Source organism: Cyphomyrmex costatus, unplaced genomic scaffold (genome assembly GCF_001594065.2).
Source record: "Cyphomyrmex costatus isolate MS0001 unplaced genomic scaffold, Ccosl1.0 scaffold361, whole genome shotgun sequence".
Taxonomy (NCBI): Eukaryota; Metazoa; Arthropoda; class Insecta; order Hymenoptera; family Formicidae; genus Cyphomyrmex; species Cyphomyrmex costatus.
This window is the reverse complement of record NW_017277786.1, coordinates 299868-325158: the sequence shown is the minus strand read 5'-3', so window position 1 is coordinate 325158 and position 25291 is coordinate 299868. Positions and strand designations below refer to the sequence as shown.

The following is a 25291-nucleotide window of genomic DNA, read 5'->3' as shown; positions in this document are numbered from 1 at the left end:
ACTGGGACGTAACGCGCGTTTTTGCTTGAAATTCTTGACTGATATCATATACTTATGATGATATTATTCCACGCGAGTGAATTAGGTATATTTGAAAGATTTTTAATTAATATTCCCCCAAATACGTTTACATTTGCCGATAAATTTTTTTCGACTTAATTTTAAGTTTCATTCTTTATTCTCAGAAGTTCTTTTCTAATCGCTACGTATTTATCATTATGATTAATGTTATCTGCGGTAGATAGTAGACGTTATGTAATTGTTTCAACAAAAGCATAGTTTGACTATGTATGCTTCACGTAAGCAGTTAAATCTCTTTAATGTTTTTCTGACGATTTCCGAAAGGTTTAAGAATTTTGATCCAAATGGAAGTATGAATGAAGGTCACGTTTATCAATAATGCCCTGCACGCGCGGCAATGTTGGAAACTATTCAGAAAAATATTTCAGTTAATATGATAAATGTATTGCCATAAAAAATTGTATTCTAACATACTACGAACGATGAAAATAATCTGTGTGATATAATATGTACATGGCGTGTGTAAACTCGAAACTTTTTTTCTATCAAATCAGAAGTTCCGGAGTACTTTGATTTCGTGCGCATTCGCTTCGCTTCGCGCGTCATCGACTGCTTGCAGGGATGGATGAACTTTTAGGGGTTATTTAGGTGGATAATCGCGAAACATTGAACAAAGAAGCGGCAAAGTTATAATTATAAAAAAATTAAGTTAAGAACTATTTTTATTTGAAAAAATTGATTTTACATCAAAAAATAAATTTACAATCATCGAAATCTGCAAGTTGACGTAACTTTAAAAAAAAAATGCATATACAGTTATTTTTATCGAGTTTCTTTATTTTACTTTTGACTAATAATTTTTATGCTGTTACTAGAATTTTTGGTAAGACTATTTTTACATACAAAGTCTTGTAAACTTTGACATTCTATTAATTTTAGATTTTTGCTTTATCATATCGGCAAATTTTATTATTGCAGTATATAAAATTGTTTCTTATGAGTAAATTGTGACGTGAAAATTGCAATGTCGTTGGTTATCGAACATTATTGGCACATGATGTAAGAATAAAAGGTGATTTATTGCGCATTACGGCCATCGAATATAAATCTGGAGCAGATTTCTCATTGATAAAATTCTAACAACGGCTCTGCATTGACTTGTAACATTTTCGGTTAATTTTCTGATTGGTTATCAACCGCGCGTCTCACAAAATCTACCTTTATTCTCACATCATAATCGGGCAGTTATTATCATGCTGTCGAATTTTGCATATTTACGATGTGAACGCTCTTGCGTGAGGCCTCGTAAGGGGTCGAAGTGCCAGTAGAGCCGTCCCTGGCTCGCCCGACAATCGCCGAGTGAAACCGAAGAGGTCTCGCCAATCGCATTGATCCAAAGAAAGTCCCACACGTCGTTGTCACACAACACTGTCGTACGTCGCACATTGTCGATGCTCTTGGGTATTCTTGTGTTTAGTGGGTTCAATTCTGGGACCAAGCGAGCCTATTCTGCCTATCCAACGTAAGTCCGCACTCCATAACGTAATCCGCATTCAGCTCGTGACGTGACTAACGAATTTGCGTGTGTTATTCGGCTGGGATCTGTACGTGTATGCTGCATCGCGCTTTGGTGCACTCTCTGTAATTCCAAGATGGCCGCCGATGCTTGGAAGGTGTCCGTCCCCCCCTTATGGCATATCATCTGCGTCCTCTTCACGCATATCCCTCGCACACGCTTTCCATTTCATTTTTTTGCTTCAACCTGCCTCCGTTCGACGAAGGGCAGACGCGACGTCGCCGCTCGCGCGCGATTCCCTCGGCCTCGGTCTCTCCGTTCGAGCGATCGCCATCGATGGCGCCCAAGATGCCCCCAGATGCCTCCTCGAGGCGTGATGCGCCATCATCGATCCTCAACGGCAAAGTCACGACGCGCGTCTATGTTCACGACGACACCGACGCAATTTTTTTTTCGTCGCACTTCCGTTCATCGCACGCTTTCGCATCGTCTCTCTCGTCGTGACTCGATCATCTCTTCGACGCGATACGATTCCGACCCGCGTATACGCGTCGTTTTTTTCAGCGGCATCGCCCGCGAACCGCGCGTCCGCAGTATCACGAGTATTCTATACGCGCGCGATTCGAGTCTCTCGATAGGTGTGACTCGACGCGAAAAGTGCGCGACTCTTTTTGAGGGGAAAAAAAAAAAAAAAAAGAAATCCCACTCTCGTTACGTTGTCCTTAAATATCCTACGCTAATATTTTCGCGGGTTTTCTACCTTCTCTCTACCCCCACCCTCTCCCTTCCCCCACCCCCCTCTCGCGGAGTGGGCTAATCTTTACGGTGTCTGTGACGCTCTCACGAATGCGATTGCCCACGTTTTACAGAATTTTTTGAGCCGATGTCCACGTGGTTGTCGAAAAACAGTGTCATACCGCAAGCGTCATCCACACGCTCCTGGATATCGGCCGTCATCGAATTCATTTGGGATCAAGTGAGCCTGTTCCGCCTTACCAACGTAAGTACAACGCAGTATGGCCTCGGTATAAGACTACGAGTGTTTCGGTTCCCTCGGCGACTCTATTCGGGCGCCCGCGCGAATCTGCCACGTATCGTTCTCGGGCTCCGTTAATACTCGCGCTGTCTCGATCCCTTTTCGATTCGCGAATTGTCGACCTTGTCGGATATACCTGCCTTCTCATCACATCTCATTTTCATAAATCGCACGCATGATGGTGTCTGGCTCAGTCACATCAACGGTGTGGGACTAACTCATGACTGATACTGTATCTATAGTGCTTTCCACTTTCATACGAGTGATACTGTGATTGTAAATCTAAAATTATACTAGTATTTTATACTGAAATAGTAACGTCACTGTATGATTACTTTGGTAACGAAGTTATCACATAGGATAAACTAGGAGATTACGGCCATATGGAAAAGATAGTCGTAGGCTGTAATTTCTTCAGTGATTGCTGAATAGAACATTTTTGGAGTCATTTTAAAAGCCATCTTATCCGAATTTACCCTAATAATAAATTGTCACACAGGTTTATAACTCACTTTTAATGAGTGTTATACCTGTTTTCATCAATATGGATTAATTTTAAGGTCTGTTTTCTGTAGTTGAACTAATATACATTTTTAGAACTTACAGTGAGATAGACATATGTTTCATATTTGGTGAAAGCGAAAAAGAAAGTTCTAGTGCAGTCTGATGCAGGAATAAAAAACAAACCTTTAATCTTGGTTCAACTTATTCTTCATCTTTTTCTAGTTCTAAAGCTGCCTTTTTATGTGCAGCACGCTGCAGCAATAAAATGCTATCATTGGTTAAAAGTGTTTCGTGAACTGATATATTTCCACATATTTCCAACCAGTTCTCGAAAATATGATCAGAGGACATTTTGCTACCAAAGTGTGTTGCATATGAAAAGTCAGCTTTAGAATTAGGAAGAAATGAAGAGTAAAGGATTATTTATACTGGCACAAGTAATCTATTACTTGTGTCGTAATTTGTAAAAATTGACTAATCATGACCGTTTATTTCTCTCTCCATAATCTGTAAGAATTGACTGTAATTAATCAATTCTTGCAGATTATGGCATAAATTAAAACAGATTACGGCCAGTATAAATGGTCCCTTAAGAACTCAGATTAAAGTTAATCTATGTTGATGGAAATGAGCATTAACTAAAATCAGTAAAGCACACAGTTCCGAGCTTATACAGATTGTAGGAAAAACCTCAGTTGAATCTCACATGTCAGAATGGAAAGGAACATGCATTCATACTGATTTATAATGTCACAAATGATACTTATCTGAGTTTTGATGTAAATGGAAAACAACTTACATAAAGCTCCTATCGGACTAGAGATTGAGATTGAGATTGGATTTTAATTCAACCAATCAGAAGAAAAAAAAAACAATATCAAATTTTGTAAACTTTACTGTGATTTGTCAAATTCTAATTCAATCTCAATCTCTAGTCTAATTCGGGTTTAACATGCAGTGGTTCTTTTTAAAGATCCAGACATACTGAGTGTTTTCTTTGATGACATAAGTCGACACATTCTTTCATGGCGTTCCAGTGAGTAATAAAGATAGAGCAACACTTGTGTTGATTTGTGACACTAAATAAAAAGAACCCAATTAAAAGCCCAGGCAATAAAAACAAAGAATAATACATAAATTGAATTTTAACCTATCAGAAACTGTATCAGTATATATACAAATTTCTGATAGGTTGAAACATACTGTCTGTATTTTTTTTATTACCTATTCCTTTTTATTGCCTGTCCTGTTCATTCTGTCTGGGCTCTTAGTGTTAATATGTGATTATATTCTTTTAAATGTTAGAACTATAAATATCTTAAAGAAATTGTTTTGTTTTAAACGGATTTCTTCAATAATTATGGATTTGTTCACATTTTACATCTTTTAAATGATATGTTTTCCCTCGTAAAATTTAAATACATCTTTCATTGTTTCTATTAATAAAAGAAATAATTATCATCTATTAACAACTAACCTTGACACCTTATATGATATTAAAATAATTATCCACTAAAATCGATATAATAAGAATTTAGGATTAATTAGAAATTGAGTATATAATAATGTTCATAAATTGAATTATGTAAGCATCAAATGTTTGGTTTAATGAGAAATTATTTATTAGAGCTTTTCTCTTTCAGATTTATATTATTTTCTGAACCTATAATATAAGCAGAAAATAAAAACTGAATAAATTAATGCAATGGACCAGACGCCACTGTTTTCTTTAGATAATAAAGAGAAAGAATCGATCTTTTTTTCTTCGTACGGCATATGCTTTTCGCATATTTTCTGCTTAAAATGGAACGAATGTAAAGAAGCTCTAACTAAGAGAGTATAGAAAGTGCCATATAAATAATGCGAACAGACTTTACGACAACTGGCGACGTTGAATCACAACATGCATCTTGCTTGTGCTATCGCTGTCACCTATTTTTCCATCTTCGCCTAGCTTGTGCACTAACCTCTTTTATTTTGCTTCTCTTCGTAGAGGGTCTTCAGTGGAGAACAAAAATAATCTTCGTCAAATATCCATTATTTGGATTATTTATTTAAAATTTCTCAAACATTTTATCTAATATTTATATCTAATTCTTTACATTATGCAGAATTTTATGCAGAAAATAATAAGCGTTATCGACACATAAATTTATATGTATAGACTAATATCTTGAAGTTAAAAAAAATACTTATCTCTAGTAGCTGTTAAAGAATCTTTAATTATACATTTTAATCATAAATATATACAATTACATAATCAAAATATAAAATATTTGAAAAAATATAATAATAGTAGAACATATGATTTTTTTTTCGTATAGATTATAAGTAAAAAATATCCGGTTTGTGTTACAGATGCCACGAAGCAGGAGGCGTCACCGGTCTCGTAGCCATTCGAGAACACGTTCACATTCTGTAGGTTCCCCACAATACGAGCATAAACGCAGACGTATCGATTATGAGAGTCCACAGAGTAAAGGAACATATAGGTAAGTTTTAATCCTTCAATAGAACGTATTCAACGTATGCATTATCTTCAACATTGTATAATGCAATACAAGTTTTGCCAACATCCGTTTCGTAATAAGAATTTACATATACAAATAATTTTTAATTTACATATAAATAAATAAATCCTCAAAATAACTACTTAATCTGTGTCGCTCTAATTACTTAATCTACATTTTATGGTATATCACTTGGTGAAAATATTTTAGAAATATTTATTAATAATTCACAAGAGTGATTAATTAATATTAAAATATAATTAAAATTTATAAAAGGGGTGAGCTCTTTCTTATTGTAAATGCTCGTCAAAGTGTATTTTAACAGAAAGAAAACTTATCATATAAAAAAATAATTATACTTTATAACGATCTCGTTAAAAAACTTAATCGGTATTCTGGGAATACATGTGTCTCCCCGTCTCATTGTCAAAGAAAGCTGCAAGAAAAAAAGGAGAGTGTGCGAGAGAGGGAACCAGTAGCAGCTCTGAGACCAATACCGCGAACGATCTCTCCCCCTCTGTTCCCACGTCATTCTAACCGGCAATAAAGCTTCTCCATGAAGTCTTCATGGAGGCTGTCAGTCGTGATCAGTACGCTCGAGCTTCAGCAAGTCCCATTCAAGACCTGTTCTTGACCCTCGTTCGAAACGGTTTATATGAACACATAATACGTGAGTGCCGATACGAGTGTCGTCGGTGATACTCGCATTCGCTGGGAAATAAATTCACGTCGAGCGTGATTTGCCGAGAGATAAAGAATTATCTTTTACGTCATCAGGGCGTTTCAATATAGGATTTTGAAAATTTATGAACGTCTAAAATTTCATTTTGTGTGTCTAATTTCAAAGAGGTAACGGATAGGTACTCCAATAGCGATTCGAGTAATTTTCAAAATGAAACATTGAAACGATGTGTTTCTAAACTGATGTTTCTCTCATAGCGCGCTTGTGAAAGATATAAATTTGCACTAAAATTGCTTTGGATGTTAAGAGAATACAATCAATCCGCTTCCGTTGTGCAAACGCCATAAAGTGTGCAATAAATCATTATGAAATATCAGTGTGCTCTCCTCGCCTTGATAAAGTGAACAGCAAGGTTCACGAAACGTTGGCATTAGCAATGGATAAAAGCACAGCGATAAACCGCAAACCTTCTGGTATCTTTTTATGAAATATTTATTTATAGAGCCACGCATATACAGCACGTTTTGCTAGTTTTATTTGTTTTATCGTTGTAGACAAATAACCTACAAATTATTATTTCTCAAATGTTACACGGAGATTAGAAAAAGAATACATGAGCGAATGACATTGTAAAAAATTTTTTTTTAATTTCAGACTGCATTTATATCTTTATAAAGAGTACAAGTTCGTAAATAAATGTTCGTAAAATTAATATTAATTAATATTATTTTAATTTTTTAATTAATATTTTAAATTATTTTAATTTTGATTAATATTTAACATTATTATAATTTAATTATAATTTTATTTTACTTTATTTTAACATTATTAATGAAATTATTTTGAAGTATGTTTTACTAACAAGATGAAAATTTTATATTTTTTTACACTAATTATCGCGTCTCTCCGATAAATTGCTCTTGGAATTTGACACCAATTAGGCTCTCAGAGACACTCTTATATTCACATTGCGCTTCATTAACCATTCATCTTGAGTAATCGCGTGAGGATGAGTCATACGAAATGCGGGTACGAATTTCCGATTAATTAAAATGCTCTTTATACTTTTCTGCTTTAATTTAAGACTGTGAAGACGTGTTTAATGAATAGTAGTAATTTCTTCTCCGCATTACTTCCTGATCTTCTAGGTCAGTGACTGAACACGATTAAATTCAGCGATATCGCAGTAAAATCTCAAATGAACAAAGTACCGTTTCTTTCGCGTTGTAATAAATTATATTTGCGAGGATTCGCACGTTCTGTTAAAGAAAGGTGTTATCGATTATGCAGGATCAAAAGGCTCAAAGATACAAGGACGAATTTTGACGATGAATATATATCTAATAATACAGTGAACATTTTGTTATATAGGACTGAATAAACAAAACAATTTCTAATGGACCTTTGATTGCTGAAAACGAATTCAACGACGAAATTGACCTATCACATCAGCAGGTCTATTCTGTAACTCTTAACGGAAGTTTCATTATCGTTATAACGTCGCTGAGTAGCTGTTTTACTATGGTAAAAAATCTGGTGTTATAATGATAATGAAACTTGCATTAAGAGTTACAGAATAGATCCTTCGGTTTTTGAGAAGATTGAGGTTAAATGCGCCAAAATTACCGTTTTTTATCATATTTACCATTGTTTGCAGTTAAATTTTTTTTTCATATACATAAGAGTAGCATATTATAAATCATTGAATTATGCAAATTATACGTGTGCATTAAAAATCGTACTGTAAATATAAATATAAATTTATATTACAAAGTAAAAGACAGCATTTTGAAGTAAACGAAATTGAAAAAAAATTATCTAATCGCAAAAAAAGATAAATAGATCAAAAATGTCAATTTTGACACATTTAACTTCGGTTCAGTTTTTTCGGAAACCTAACATGATACGCCAATTTCGCCGCCGGATCCGTTTCCAACGAACAAAATTTTTCTTGAAGAAAAATCGAAAAACACTTTGTTTATTCAGATTCTAAAAAAGGGTCTATTTTTGTATAATTGTGTAATTTACGAGTAAGTAATTTTTGATTACAGATGTCTGAATACGCGATGTTATTAACGTCCTTTTTTTTGCCGGGATGTAACGTTAAAATCAGATATACATATACATATAGTGCAATTGCGTCACGATAATTCGTTAAAATACGACATATTGTGATTATGATTGCCGCTAGAATGGCTCACGTCGAAGGCTACGTAAGAGATAAAAACGCGTTTCTTTCGTGCATCGAAACCGTTATAATTACCAATTGTGAGTTTAATTTTCGATCTTACACATAGAAAGTACATATTACGCCAATTGTCGAGTCTAGATTATTGTGTGTAAATCAAGTTAATTATTGCTTATTCTCCAGTCTAAACTTCAAAGAAAGTCTTCGGTTGAACTTTTACTAATTGCGTCAATTAATGAACGCCGTGCATTGCCAACGCAATTTATTCGCGCAACGATAAACAATAATGACGAACACTTTTTCATGGTCGATGGATTGTTCGATGATAGAAGAAAGTCTTATTATGCAGGGTCTCGCACGCGATTTTCCACCGATGAAAATCGTTAAAAGTAAGGAAGCAACCCTGATCTTACCTTAACAAATAATTAGAATCCACTTGCATCTGTTTTATATAAAAGAAATTGTGTTTCCTATATGGCATGACATTGTCATGAATCGTTCTTGACATTATCCTAGATTTGAATTAATTGATTGATAATCTCATATCCCTGATGTGTTAGAGTTCACTATGCTTCTTTACTATCGCAGCTGTCGAGTGCAGTCACTTATCTGTTAGTAGTGCAACTGACAACTTCGATATTTTCTCAACGGACGAACAATTTCGTAGCCTGTTTTCAATCGTGGAATCATTGGAAATAACGTGCTTGCAAACCAGATATCTAAACTTCTCCATTGATCATTTCTGTATTCGATACGATAACACATTGGAAGTTTTATAATTAGATAGTTTTGGCAAAATCACAGACGTTGAATCATCGTAAGCATAATCGAGCTATTTGTCTGCAATCTGTTCCGTTAGGCTCATTTGTTCACTGAGATCACGCGAGCTTTGGCAAGGTCGTGGCCGATCTCGAGAGCAACTCGATACTTCGAGTAGAATCATCATCGCGTGCAAGCATAAGTGAAAGAGAAAGGAAGAGTTACAAGTTAACCTTCGCAACTCCTGCAAATTGTTTCTTCCCGTGATCAGCTGATTTCTTAGTAATTCTATTCAAAATTAGATCAATTTATTGTATTTGTGCAGTGAAAGTATTTTCCTGTCAGATTTTCTAAAATTGAAGAAATGCATTTGAAAGCGATAATTACGGCTTGTTTCCATTGCGCATAAACCGCTAACGATGTTAATATTCGCTATGAAGATTTTCATCGTCGCAATTAGTATAATCGCACCTTCCAACTTTCTAACAGTATGGCGAAAGAGATGTTACAAATTCTCGAAAGGGAAATAAAAATGATTACGTATTTTATATGCATATTTTTTTTTATACAGATTTATAATTTTTATGAAGATTCAAAAAGTCTAAAATCAGACAATTGTCTATTAGAAATAGTATTTATGATGATAATTCTATTTAAAATAAGCAGAGTGTCAATTAATAATATTATTGCCGAAATAGAGTCTGAAGAATTTAAATACAGCTCTTATTACATTAAGACGTTATAAACACGTATACCTATATAATAAATACTGATAAATATATATCTGATAAACAATATTATCAACGGTAAATATTCGCTCGATAAATCAACATTTTCTTATCACTGATAATGCTTTTAAAGCTTCCACTTTTATACTTTGCATACAGAGGTTATGCGTTTTGCAAGTTATCTCCATGTTCATTATTAGAATGCCAACGTTTTGTGAATATTATAGTTTACTTCATCAGAGTGAAGAGTAGCTTGATACAATATTAGGCCAAGATTACATGCGTTTGTTTTTTTTGTTGTATGACGAATTTTTCAAGCGTGTTAATTGGCTACAGGACAAAGAGGATTTTGAACCTCCATTCTATAGCCAATCAATAGGCTTGGAAAATTTGTTGTACAAAAAAAAAATGGTTGCATGTAATCGTAACTTCAGGCTGCTTCTTACCTCGATGAAGTAAGTATTCACGAATCATTGGCATTCTAATAATGAATCTGAATGTGATAACCCGCGAAACACATAGTTTCTATATCATTTTTTAACAATTAAAATTAAGCAAATTTCGAGTCGCAATTATTTCCGTAAAATCAAACTCGTCGCCACGAGTTTTTATTGGAATTCAGGTTGTAAGACGGAAGAAAATTAAAGAATGGCAGTCCTATACATTGACTTCGCTTCCTGGTTACCAAGGTATAGTATAAATAGAATAACTTCTTTTCACAGAAACAAAATGTCTTGTACTTTTCTTAAATGTAAAGAAAATTTAAGTTATTATTATACATTTCTTTCTTTAGAAAGAATTTAATTTATAAAGAAAAAAGTAAAAGAGAAAGAGACGTGTCTGCAACGTGTGAATCATTGATTATCAGATCAACATGTTTTTTTTTTTAGATATAATTTTATGTATGTCGTTTTACTTGATAGGTATGTTGTCTGCATTCTGACACAGGCGCTTTAGCAATTACATAGAAATACGGTCATTCGAAAATTATTGATCTGTTGTATCGCACAAATATATGACGTGTAAAGTAGAATATAAATGTTTTTTGAAAAGTATATTTTTGCTTCTTTTATGCAATCTTTGTAACAATATCTTGAAGTCGTGGGTGGTAATGGTAAGGATGAAACTGATATCCAATGACGATTCTCGTGTACCCCATTTAGTTATTACATATCCTCGACAAAATTGTTGACTTGGCCAAGGTCCGATAAGTCGATACTACGTTAATTGAAGAAATTCCAAAACAAAGCTATTGTTGGAATGACATTTTTTATTGCATTTTACGTTTGTTAAACGTCTAAAAAATTAGCATTGAAAGCTCGCTGAAAATTTGCAAATGGAAATCTTTAGATGAATTAACTGGTAGATCCAAGCCATTGCTTATATGTGACCATGAACTCATCGTACGGTTGATGCCTTCGGATAGAAAAAAAGCTAAACAATGGTCGTCTGACCTATCATTCGAAACGATTTATTGGATCCTTTTGCGTGCCTCGACGACTAGTAATCGATTACTCTATAACGATATTGAAACAATAGTTTCTTTCACATATATATTTGTTCAATAGAGTAATCAAAATTAATCTTTTTGTATTTAAGAGTTAAGTTTTATTAGTTGCTAAATAATTGAAATTCAACGTTATTGAAGCCTATATATATGTGTATATATATATATATATATATATATAAATTTTCTCCAGTTTTCATTTTCTTTTGTGAATCATCGAAGCATGGCAATGAATTTTTTACTCTTTTCAGTCGCACTATAGCTACTCTTTAATAACAATAGAATTGCCATAGAACAGGAAAATATCAGGGAAATTGAAAAAAAATCAAGTCAGAACATTTTCTGGAAAATTAAAATTTTTAGTTTTAAAGAACTTTGATGTGCTTATATAAATTACACCTACGCAGTTTTGGAATACTATCAACTTAACAATGCAAGCAGTGTCAGCAACATTAATAGTGATTTACATTGCTCTGTTAAATTGCTCTCTAAATATTTAATAGTTTCCAAATTAGGACAAAAATATAAAAGATTTTAAAATATGTACCATTATTGAAAATCAAAGAAAATTTATGAAATTGTAAGACGAAAAATATATGGCAATCTGGAATAATACTCCAGTAGTTTTACAAAGTTTTGAAAGGATAATGTCGCATTGATGAATAGGAGATATGATTTTCTTGCGCGATTATTATTATTATTATTATATTATTTACTCATATAAATTTTTTATAAGTCATACAGTGCCAATAATTCATATGTTATACTAAAGAAATGTTGGCTTATTAATAATGAAGCTATCGTGCAACAGTATTGAATAGAAAGAGTATTTCATTATATATGTATAAATAAAATTAATAAACAAGTCTCATCACTCTAAGCAAGCTCGATAATCTATTTGAGGAAGGCAGATTAATTAGGTCGTCCCACGCTTATATACACAGTTAAGAAGAACATGTCATACGTGACATGATGCAACCTTGATTTCCACTTAGTTTCGCTCCAGATCATGTTAAACGTTCAGCTTTTGCGCTGCATTATCACTCGACACACTTTTAAATTGGTTTGAATTAAATATTATAATATTTATCTTCCGAGAATCTGTTTTCGTGATATACTTTGAAATTCTAACTTTTTTAAACGATGCAGTATACTCGGCTTTTTCTTTCTAGTTTAATTAATATCTACTAAATTTTAAAGTATCGTGTATAATTAAAAATTAATTTTTTTTCCTTTATTTATATTTCAGCGGAGAGCGAGTGCTGAGGTCCCGTCAGCACGAGCGAGGAACGAGCCAGGAGCGACGTTACAAGCGTAGTCATCGCCGATCGCCTAGTAGCGGTAGACAGCATGGGCATCGTGATCGTGATCGTGATCGTGCCCATTTAGTGCATCCCACATCGTCCCGTCGTACGCGCCTACACCGTCATCACGACTCATCATCACCCAGCCAGGAGCGACATCGTCATCGATCGCCGTCTACCAGGAGTCAGGTGAGTCTGAGGGACAATACGACACACATTAGCATCGATTATTACGCGCTCCTGTATATGTTTTACTGCGTTGCGTGACACACGATCGATGATCTACAAACAGTCGATCAAATCATGCTTTTTCAATCCCTGATCTATGAAAATATACACAGCAGATGCCTATCGTACTCTGTCGTACTTGTCAACGATGTTTTATGAAAGAAATTTTGTCTAGTTTTTTTATTTGGGGAAAATTCGAAAAAGTTTTCAAATCTTGAATCCACATTGTAAAAAAAAAAAGATAAAAATTATATATTTTAATATATTTGCCATATTTTAAAACATATATCTATTTTTTTCTTAATATATATATAAAATGGCTTGAAAATCATTTTCTTTATTCATATATACATGGAACGTAGTCTCTTTGAACATCTTCATGGAAATTTCACGGCAAACTTTGATAGCGATTACATGGTTTTTTAAAATAAAATGTTTATATTCTTTACTTTTAATCAAACTTTTATCAAACTTTTATACAGTTTGTTAAATTATGTTTGCGAAAGCCTTATGAAGTGATTGAAGTTTTATTACCATAAATACTGCGGTCACAAAAGGTCACTATCCATTAATGAACTAACTCTTTATGCACGGTATGGGGTTGAGCTAAGTTTCGTATATTTTTTATGAATTTCTGAACACAAATGGTAGCAATACATGCATGAAAGAAGTATGAAAAGAAGTCGAATACAAAAACTAAATCGAAGTCGAGAACTACGAAGAGATTACCTTCTTAGTTTCTAATTCACTTTTTGATTAACGGAGTTTTTCGACATATTAAACGTGCGAACTAGATCTTATATTACTTATTGAACTTTGTGATACATAATGGAAACTCTTGATGATGATCAATACGTGAAGCGTGAGGACGAGTAGGATAGAGGGAGAAGAGTTAGCGCGTCGACACGCTCGACCAAACGAGAACAGTCTTTGGAGAATCTTGTAGCGCAACAGGCATGAGTGTATACTCTGAGCGAGAATGCCGATGATTCTTCTTTCTTACTCGACGCCAGCTATTTTCGACCAACGACTATTTTCGAGGGGGACTCGTCACGCAGTTTCGCCGCGGTTTTAGTGCGAGTTTGTGCCAGATGGCCAACGCAACATCGTCGCCGCCGCCGCCGCCGTCATCGTCATCACCATCGAGGAACGTTACGCCGGCTAGCCGATCGGTTCACCGAAAGCGAACGAGAAAACTCCTTTGTCGCCGATTCGAAACATGGATTTAAAAAAGTTCTTGTAGATTCTCGACCTGTTTATACATCTGAGCGGAGCGCGTCGACGAAGTTGCCAATATCGAAAATATTTTTGTATCTGAGACGAACGAAGCTTCACCTAATCTTTCGAGAAAGTATCTCAATAGTAACAAATTGGTCTGAAAATTAGACTCTGTCTTTGAAAATGAGATGTTGAAGCAAAGTGCACCGATTGCGTTTCATCGCCACGATAGGAAAAGTCTGGCAGCACGATTGGCGGCCCAGAATCGTTCAACCTGGATTTAGAAATACGCGCATCTTGCAGTTGGCAAGATGTGCTTGTGAGACGTGGCGCAAGGTGTAGATATCCGAGTGAACCAGCTCTCGTTTCACGCAGCAACCTGGATTCTGGAGACTGGATCATCCTCGGCGGCGGCGGCGGTACTTTGGCCGACGGTGGACCACCATCGGTCACGTCGTCGTCGTCATCGTCCTTCCAGACTCAGGAACTGAGTCTGCTGATGCCTAGAAACGTCCCCTGGTGGCCGCGTCATGACTGGGACGCGTGGTTGAAGCGCAATGTCACCGAAATCACTAGAGAGCCCAACACGAAACTTGATGTCACTCCCGAAACTAACGATACATCGACTTCTGAGGTAGCGTCGAGACTTTTGTACAGTACCTCGATATTCGATATTAATTGTTCGAGTGTGTGTGTATTTATACGTGCGCGTTGTTTATGCTTGTTATTTCTGCGATCGTATGCTGATTTGAAACATTCCAATCTCTTTTCTGTGCATTGAACTCGGAAAATTTTACATCATAATCTTGAAATCGTTTATGTTTCTACGTTGAAAAAATTATATTCAGGAGAAAAGATTACCGGCATCGAAATGTTTGAAAAAGCAGTACCGATTAAATTGAGCGTAAAAGTTCATTCTGTTTTAACTATTAAGATATAAAAATACTCTGTAATCAAATTTCGAGAAATACAAAATTTTTATTAAAGATATTTTTAATGGCTTAACCCTTCGTGTGGTCACATCTCTTGAAAGTTCTATAATAGACACATATCAGAATTAAAATGACTTCAGAGCATCATTTAACTATCATATTCACAGTTTTTGTTCTTTGAAAAAAAAAAACACTAAATATACTTTAAATTTGCAGAACATAGAAATACAGCAGTTTTATAAAGATTTTAATGTTAACATATATTTACAAAAATTGCAAAATTTACAAAAAATGTAATAGTTTATATTTGAAAACAAATTTATTCTAATAAAAGAGGCATTTTTGTGAAGAAAGAAGTATTAAATTATATTATATAAAAGATTCATTATTAAGTCAAAGATATATAATTAGAGATATAAACCCTCAAAATTTGTTTGATATCAAATTTACCCCAATGATCACGAAGGGTTAAAAATTACGTCATTTCAAATATACATGTTTTTTTTTGGTAAAAGGGTTAACGTATAAAACACGTGCGTCCATTTTTGTTGGCTATCCGCCACGCAGTTACGGTGATGACACGGCACGAGCCTGCCGAGCTGATTAGCCGGCCAGGACTTTAACATTTAAGCGCGACGTGTTGGGTTTTCTGTATAGCATGACGAGCATGGCGCACGCGTTTCAGGCCATGGTTTATATTTGGCGTAGCCTGTTCTCGAAGACGACGACGACGCAACTTGGAGAACGAGAAGCGTGTGCTCCAGTACGGCGCCACTTCCCTCCATCTTTCTCTTCCCCGTTTTTAACCCAATATTACGGCCTAACCTTGGTCAATATTAGTAGGTAGCGGAAGAAACATACGTAACTCTTCGCACAAGCAATGGCGCTTCCGTTATTGCAGCGAGTGACTTAGGAGTATTTTATCGCGTTGCGATAAAATACGATCCGTTAGGCAAAACATTTGTAACAATGATCCGTATTGATTATGACTTCTATGGTTCTATATTCAGTGCGAACGTTGTCTTTAGCCTTATTCTTCGAATTTTTATTTGTATAACGATAGAATTTTTAATAGAAACAATTTGATTCTTTGAGGCTTTACAGTTGAGAAATATTTAATTTGTTCATTCCTGTTTCGGTAAACGAAATGTATATGCGTATCTGTATTTTTAAGTAGTCTGTTTTCTAAATTGAGCCAAATTAGTCGCTTCGCCAGAGAATATTTTGGAGATGATTCTGAAACTGATGCGGTGATATCGTGGGCGAGTGATCTACGCGAACAAACTGCGTCGCTGTTTTGTAAACGGTGTGTATTTATACCGATACTCGAACTTAAAATCTACGACGATAGGACGATATCTTCGACATCGCAACCTTGGAGACAACTCGAGCTTTATTAATAGTATTAGAGTCCACGAACCTAGTTCACACTAATTCTTTAGTCAAACGCTTTTGACAAAGTTTCTAGAGTTTAGTACTATTTGTTTATTCATTTCTCTCTTAATATTAGGTTCTCTACTTATTTATACATGGGATAAGATCATCGAACAGTTTTAATTCTCGAGTCATATTATTAGATCTCACTCGAAGAAATTTCTGTTAATATTCACTTGATTTTCTTAAATTTAAAAGTTAATAGAAATGTTAGCTTTAGTTGTCGTGAGTATATTTTTCCTTTAAATAACTTTTGAAAACTTAGTTTTGTCTTGTTCATGATTGGAATAATGATAAAATTTAGAAAAGAAATTTTAATAACTGGATAAAAGTTAACAAAGATAACTCTACAATTTCCTTCTTCTCTCACGTTGTTTCTTCTCATGATCACTTATTATTCTCTTCCGGAATCTTCCGGAGAAGACTTGTGCTGTAAAACTCAACGTGTTGGCCATTCTAATATCGCTATCTGTCAAAAACAGTACCAGTCGTTATTGAGTATATAATATTGGTACAGTAGACCTACTCTACATCGGATTGGCGTTTCGAAATTTCTATGTATGTCAAGGTATCCGGAGCAAGAGAGAGAGAGAGAGAGAGAGAAACAGACAGACAGATAGACAGAGATTGCGTGAAAATATGATGCTTGTGATGGCTTGCTGATGCGTTTTGTCGCGTGCATGTAGCAAGAAGCGTGCCCTTCGTGGATATCTCTTCTCTATGCATCAGGAAGCACGACGCACAGTGTTGCCAAGCATAAGCGTTCACAGAACTTGGGCATGTTTCGAATAAGTGTTTCGAGACAATTTACGTAATACCTCGCGGATCTCTCTCTTTTCCTACTTCTTCGTTCTCCTCTTTTCCATTTTCCACCTGCACTTTTCTTCGTCTTCCTCCAATTCCACTAGTCCGTTTCTCCTTCGCCGTAATCGCGCGTGCGAGTTACGCTAATCTCTCTCTCCTTCTCTCTCTCTCTCTCTCGTTCTCTCTCTCTCTCTCTCTCTCTCTTTCTCTTGGTTACTCCGTATCCGATCGCTCTTGAAGAGTAGTTTTCGAGAGAGGTGGACGAATCGTTCTCTTCGAAGCGAGCACACCACCGCTCCTTGGTATTTTTAGTACGACGAGAGAGTATTTGGCGGGGCGCACCGAGTTTCGCCTTCTCCTTCTCCTTGTCGTCGCCGTCGCCGTCGCCGCCGCTACCACCGTCTTGGTCTTCATCTTTATGAACGGCCGATGTTGTCCGTCCGTCATCGTTATCCCACTAATTGTCGTGGTTATAGTTTAGTGCTTTCCTCGGTGGCATTCTTCCGTCTTTTGTGATCGGCGTGCTCGCGCCTTTCCGCAGTGATGTATCTGCGTACACGATCGTTTCGTCAGTTTTGGTATCTTCGTATTCGATCGCTCTTGCGGTCACTCTTCTCTGGCACGACTTAGCCACTACGGCTCGAGCATCATGTCGCGCTGAGATTGTATCGCGAGATCTAGGACGATCTTGAATGTTCCGTCAAGGGTCGAATTGGTGGTTTTACGTAATTCCTGATCTGACAGTGGTTCCGGGCTAGTCCAAATGTTCATATTCGCGCCACGCGACACCATGTCGACCTCCCGACAGGACTCTGTCTCGCGACGGGGTCGTTTCGCGCGTTCGTCCACAACGACGAGCGTAACACAGATGCTAAGCGACTCCTGCACGAGTCTTCTCCAGAAGTTGACTACGAGGGTACGTGGAATGTCTGCACTTAATGACCGCGACGTCAGCTCCACGACGAGGCGATCACCTATTGTCGGCCGACTGGGTAACACAAGAAGTCGCTTGGAGGACAAATACAGCACGATTTTAGATAAGTATTCCGGCAAGAGGCACGCCAACGATTCGGAACGAAGCGCTCGCGGTTATACGCGGAAACAAGAGCGAGATCACAGCTATTACCATCGAGACGACAGTCCGTTTGTGCGCGACGACAAGACTCTAGAACCTTCGATGACTCGTACCGTCATCAAGAGTCCCACCAGCGTGCTTCTTAGCGAGAAAGCTTATCCCTACGTGAGCTCCGCGATAAGCCGAGAATCCAGACGCGAGAAGACGCCCGCCTATAACCGCACAGCTCGGCAAACTTTATTGAATTCGGAAGCTTATCGCCGTTACGGCAGACACAAGTCCGGACATGCGGAAACGCGCAATCGGAAGGTGAGACCGCATCGAAACGGCAAGAGCGAGCAGCTAGAAGCTCACTCGACGTCCCTGAGATTGTCCCGACCAGTTAAGATCGAACCATTAACGTTCATGGACAGCAAAGAGATCATGGTCGATCCGGACAAGACACCAGTCGCCAACAGCAATACGGAGAACCTCAATGACGTCGCTCAGAATGTTACGCGGAACGCGTACGATGCGTTAACAGAGGATGTGGATCCGGCGATCTCGAATCGCGCGGCCAAGCGAAAGGAGATACAAAGTTTAATTCTGAAGTACGCTGCCATGGAAGACACCTATAGTAAATTGGCAGCTGGCGGACAGGCGAGCGTATTGCCCAGCACGACGGATCTCATCGCCAGCAAATACAAGAAGACCAATCACCACAGCAACCAGAAAGACGACGCATCCAAGGGCACAGTAGCCCCGGGTAGCGCGAGCGCGATTAGCGAGGTGGACACGATCCACGACGCGATCGTAAGTTGTCGAGCCATGGGTTGCCCGGATTGCGCGATCTCGCGAAAGCGGCGCCGTTTTAAGCAGAGCGTGTCAGTTGCCGCTGTTGTCTTGTCTTCCTCATTCTTGCCTCTGTTTGTGTGTGTGTGTGTATTTATTTGCAGACGCGCGTATACAACTCGTGTGAAATCCCTTTCCGCCCTAGCACTCCCTAGATTCATGCTGACTGACACGTATGTTTCGCGAGCTCGTTGAAAAGCCTATTAACCGTAGTAATCTTCGTCTCTCCGATAAGCTAAACACTGCACGTCTGCCAATGTTTGCCGTGAGAGTACCACAAGGATATCTTGGGACGTTCGACTACCACACCGATCTACCTTATCGCGATTTCGAATGTAATATTTATCAATTTCCCTCCTGTTTTCAATTCGGGGATTGAGAATGACACGTTCCATGAATAACATACATATGATATGCTGTGTAGATATTGATTATATTTATAATATAAGGTTCTAATTCAATTATCTGACCATTTGAATTGTCTGGGAAAACCGTCATCGTACATGGTGGCTAAATATTCAAGACTGTTCCGGTATACTTGTGAAAAGAGAACTAAATCTTAACATTAAGATCGGTATTAAGATCAAGAAATTGCATCTACATTAAAGATGCAACAGTTTTGTTTGTGATTATCTCTATCCATTTTTTAATGATCTTGATAATATATTGATAGTACGAAAGATTACGAGAGAGTACGCGGCTCTGCTTCTCCTCTTTCTGTTTGATTTCACCATAGAAGTGACTAGCGATCGACGATCCGAAAATTTTGACAGTACAATCCGCGTGTCGTATTCTCGATAAGGTAGGGTCGAAACCCCGATCAGTATTGCTCCGTATTGCGGCAATGAGGATCGTGCCCCATGAGGATCGAGAGATATCTCTATCGATCGTCGTGGAGCGGCGGTTTACGCGAACACGTAAGTACTATGACAAGTCTATCAAGCAATTAACAGTTTAACTAAGCTATCTCTCCGTGTTAGATGAAAGGTAACGTGTTACGAGCACTTCGAAGAAGCTGTCCGGTTATCCGCGTTTGGTTTTTTTTTTCAAATTTTTTTTCTCGTTTTTCTACACAGAGTAATTTATTTTAATCTCCATAATCAGACATTTAAAATGTTACAATTTTATCGAAAAAACATTCCAAATAAAAATTGAATGATATAAATGGCGTCTCCCTATATACCATACAATTTTTATTTGAAATGTTTTTAGTAAAATTACATATTTTTTAAATATTTGTTAAGATTAAGATGAATCACCCTGTAGGTATATCATTCGTCGAGATTGGGATTCGAGTAAATAAAAATAATTCGTTGTCTAGTTCGCAAAATTATCGTCGATCAAGTATAGTAGTATATATATCGTCATTTAAATCATTGCCATATACGTTATCGCGATTATACGTGTACATAACGCACATGATTCTCTTTCTGCTTTTCTCTGTCTGTCTACGTTAGAATGTGCATTTGTAGTCGTTTCATGTCGTATAAAGTGCTCTAGTCCGTAGAGCAGCCGTGCGCGTCTTGAGACGGCTCCTTCAAGGTATACCTATACCAGGTCTAACACGAATACATATATAACGAGTATATAAAAAAGCGAGCGAGATAAAAAAAAAGAACCGAAAACGGATAAATAATTAAAATAAGAAAACGACTGCCGTATGAAAAAAAAAAATTTTAAAAAGCCTAGAATAAAGAAAAACGTAAAAAGTAACGAAAAGCAAAGAATATACATATTATGTGCCGATGGTAAATTCGTAACCGCAACTTTCTGACTTGGCAAACCATTTTGCCCTCTCCCCTTTCTCTCTGATTGTTGGGTTACCATCTCCGTTGTAATGGAATGGAATGGAATGGAAACGGATATGGCACACACGGATTGGTCACAACTATGGTCGACCGGGTGCTCGGATCGGGTGGCGTCTCTCTCTCTCTCGGTGACGATGACGATGTTATCCTACCTTCCTACCCCCACCGACACATTCGTACGTTCGTCCCGTGCTTACACACGTCCTCTGCCGCGTGTTACACGGGTCTCTGCCGACTCGCGGTGGTGGTGGCAACGATGGTGGATGGCACGGTGTGTGGCGATCGATTGATGATCGGCGACCGCTCGACCTGGCGTGCATCTGATGGCCACGTGGATACGGCGGATGTGACCTGACGACCCATCGACCGCCCCAACGGCGCCTCAACTCTGGATATGTGGCACCTACATCCGGCGCGACCTGTTACCGAATCGGACCGACGCGAACACGGAATACCGAACACGGCGGGTCCGCGGCCTGCGATTGGGTCCAACTCTTGGCATGCACCGATATCAATACGCCGGCCCAAATAGAGCCCACGACCGCCCTCCGTCGAGGACGACGAAGACGGCCACCTTGTATACCAATCCGGCGATCTCCTGGCCAATAGATGTTCGTGATCATGTGAATACACTCATTGTAGTAGATTTAAGAAAGCCTCAGGTCGATTAACTGATCGGTTATCTACGGTATCTGCCCATACTTTTTGTCTCTTTCTCTCTCTATCTCTATCTCTCTGTCTATCTATCTTTCTCTCTTTCTCTTTGTCTCTATCTCTTTCTCTTTCTTTCGTTTCTTTTTTTTCCTCTCTTTTTCACTTCTCCTCGCCTGAACTATAGGTATTATATATAAAACAATATTTACACTACAAAACAAAGAGTAACAATTCACGCGTTAATCACGTGTCAATGTTCTCGCTGAACGTCGCCGTCAGCATACACATACGCGTATATATAAAGATATGTGTATATATATATATATATATATATTATGGTACCACTTATTCGTACACACATTTGTGCGTACACACATTAGCGCGGTTCTCTGCCTAGATCGCAAATTCTCCCCGCCGATCTTTCCGTCGCGCGCTAACTCGGGATACGCGAAAGAGCAGAAAAAAAGATATAGTTTCTCTCTATCTGTCTGCTTATGTATCATTTATTTCAGAAAGATAAGTAATAGCATATACTTATACCATATAGTATACCTAGCCACCACGTGTTTCGACAGCACACAGGAAACCCGTCGGCTCGACGATGACGACGACGGTGATGATTATCGGGAAGCCGGCGCAAAGAGATTTTGCTTTTTGATTCCCCGCTGAATCGAGGATCCCTTCGAACACGAAGGTGATTTGGTGGAGACAGAGAGCTTGGAGGAAGGGAGTAGAGACAAATGAGAAAGACCGAAGGGCTTCTTATTTGCGCTATCTTCTCGATTATGTGTCGTCCTCCTCGGGACGGCGTGTTCCTCGCTCTTGATACTCGTGCACGCGTGCGAGGATGACTGGCATTTGCTATCGCCATTTTTGTATCGCCATCGAACTCCTTGTCTACTCGCTGTGTAAAGAATAAAGGAAGGGAGACGACAAAAAGGTACTCCCGTATGATCGACAGTAAATGCCACGTCCCGTGCGTCCGTTCAAACAGTTACGCTGCTTACCCCGTTTTAGGATCTTTAGGAGAGCAGCGATATTTTCGATCGATATCATTTGAACTATACGTACCGTTCCATGTTTATTCGTTATCCCATTCACCATGAACCGCGCGTGTACGATAACGCACGATCGGCCGAACGCCCACATGGAAGAGTCTCGCCCGTGTTTCTTCAGGGTCTCACTTTTCTTTTTTTTTCTCTCTCTCTTCTAAACGCGACAACTCTTCTTGAAAGAGTTGCCTTTTTTCTCCTTTGTCTAAAGAGCGATGGACAAGGAGCATTCCCAAAGACTCTTTTTGTTAAAGTTATGAACGAAAGGGTGCTGCTCCGTCCAGTTAATATGAACACAGGCGAGCACTCCCTCTCTCTGTGGGCCGCGAGGCTCATATCTGCTGAGCATTTACCTTAATTTTTACATTACAGATAAAGTACTGGCCACCCTAGGAGAGGGTACTTTTGGAAAAGTTGTCAAGGTTAAGGACTTGCAAATGTAAGTTCCAGTTTACATAAGTACGTAGGTAACATAACTTCGCGTTTCGTATTGTCTATTCATATGTTTCTCTTTCTATCTTTTTCTACCTTTTTATTTTTATTTATCTCTTTTCGCTCAATTCCTCGCGCGTCATCATCAATTCGCGCGCCGAGGAAAATCCGAAATGCGCGCGTTGCGCGACGATGTTCCGCAGGCAGAAATAGCCATCCGGCACTGTCACAAAATAACACGCGCGAGTAGTTGCAATAATAGGATGGCCTTGCACTTTGTTTTACGGACTGGGCGTTCGCGACGGCCACGAATTAGATCTCTTTAGCGGAATACGAAGTTACGGCAAACGCCCGCGTGAAAAGTACTCTCCACGTGTAGGTTCAGCCTCACGGGATACGGGATTTGAGTTGACGAGAGACAGTTTCGGTGTCAGATATTATGATCAATATTATGAACATTCTAGGGATCATGTGATGGCTTTGAAGATTATTAAAAACGTGGAAAAGTACAGGGAAGCAGCAAAGTTGGAGATAAATGCTCTTGAAAAGATCGCTAATAAGGATCCGGAGGGTCAACAGTTAGTATCTAATTGTTTTATGTATTCTTTAATTTTTAAATAGTTTTGTGACGTAAAGCTACTCTATCGGCAAGGATATTTCTATTATATTCAATTTAATATGTAAGATTTATAGAACGGCAATAATTAACTGTCGATTATTTCATTTCAGTCTATGTGTAAAGATGCTCGATTGGTTCAATTATCACGGACACATGTGCATCGCATTTGAAATGCTTGGTCTGAGTGTTTTTGACTTCCTGGTAAATATTGAAGCATACCTTATATTAAATTGAATGCATTAGTGCGCACTGGTGTAGAATAAAACCTAATGTACGTTAGAGTCTATCCTCACATACAAAAACATAATATAAATGCCTCGATTGATTAAATGCTTAATATAGATTTTTATCAAACACATTGTAATTGTGTTAAACATCTTGCGGTCTAACCCGCTTGTGTACACGCTTTTACATCAATATTTATATACGACAGTTGTCTTTAAAACGTAATGCGCACTAGTAGATACAATCAAATTCGCTATTAGATGACTCTGATGCTATTAGATCTAAGATATTGATCAAGTTATTTTTACAGAGGGATAACAGTTACCAGCCCTATCCGTTAGAACATGTTAGACATATGGGCTATCAACTTTGTTATGCCGTAAAGTTCTTACATGATAATAAACTCACGCATACGGATCTTAAACCGGAGAACATTTTATTCGTTGATTCGGATTACGACAGCACATATAACAACAAAAAGGTGTGTTATTGTTAATATTTCGTATTACCGATTTATGGAGCCTCGATTTGGCATATAGGGTAAGTTTCCATTCTAAAGTGTTTCAAAAAAAGGTTTTTCTTTTTAAGCGGAGGGACATGAGACGCGTGAAGCGAACTGACATCAAACTTATCGACTTTGGTAGCGCTACTTTCGATCACGAACATCATAGTACAATCGTTAGCACAAGACACTATAGAGCACCCGAAGTGATTCTAGGTGGGTGCCTTTCTTAAAATATTCTTTTGGTCGCACGTATCTTTGTATAACTATTAATATCGTTAATCTTATATTTTTCTGTATGTAGAATTAGGTTGGTCTCAACCCTGTGACGTTTGGTCCATTGGTTGCATCTTGTTCGAATTATACCTGGGCATCACGTTATTCCAAACGCATGATAATCGCGAGCACCTGGCGATGATGGAACGCATACTTGGCACGATACCACATCGCATGGCTCGCAAAACTAAGACTAAGTACTTCTACCATGGTAAACTGGATTGGGACGACAAAAGTTCGGCCGGTAGATACGTACGAGATAATTGCAAACCATTACATGTTAGTATCTTGATTTGACTTCGATCATGTTCCTATATATATATCTCGAGAATTACAAATTGAAACAAAGATTTAAATAGCGAGAATAGAGCGAGTACAAATTTAAAATGTAGATTAATATTTATTTGATTAATGGCAAAATAATTTTTGGTATATAATAATGTTAA

The 25291-nt window shown here is 37.7% G+C and overlaps 1 protein-coding gene across 9 annotated transcripts in view; it reads left to right on the top strand.

The window, feature by feature from the left end:
- The window catches only part of Doa (CDC like kinase darkener of apricot), a 29869-nt gene that overhangs the window by 3219 nt on the left and 1359 nt on the right, over positions 1-25291 (top strand). For 2 of the 9 annotated variants that reach the window (XM_018543223.1, XM_018543226.1), the window contains 9 exons: positions 5436-5569; positions 12701-12944; positions 21618-21696; positions 23164-23230; positions 23688-23801; positions 23953-24043; positions 24378-24548; positions 24641-24785; positions 24874-25124. In XM_018543223.1, coding sequence (XP_018398725.1) covers positions 5436-5569; positions 12701-12944; positions 21618-21696; positions 23164-23230; positions 23688-23801; positions 23953-24043; positions 24378-24548; positions 24641-24785; positions 24874-25124 — 1296 coding nt within the window. Of the gene's footprint in view, positions 1-1245; positions 2538-5435; positions 5570-10573; positions 10634-12700; positions 12945-16857; positions 19239-21617; positions 21697-23163; positions 23231-23687; positions 23802-23952; positions 24044-24377; positions 24549-24640; positions 24786-24873; positions 25125-25291 lie in introns of those variants that run through there. The other 7 variants (XM_018543225.1, XM_018543229.1, XM_018543227.1 and 4 more) reach the window with 7 other exon arrangements.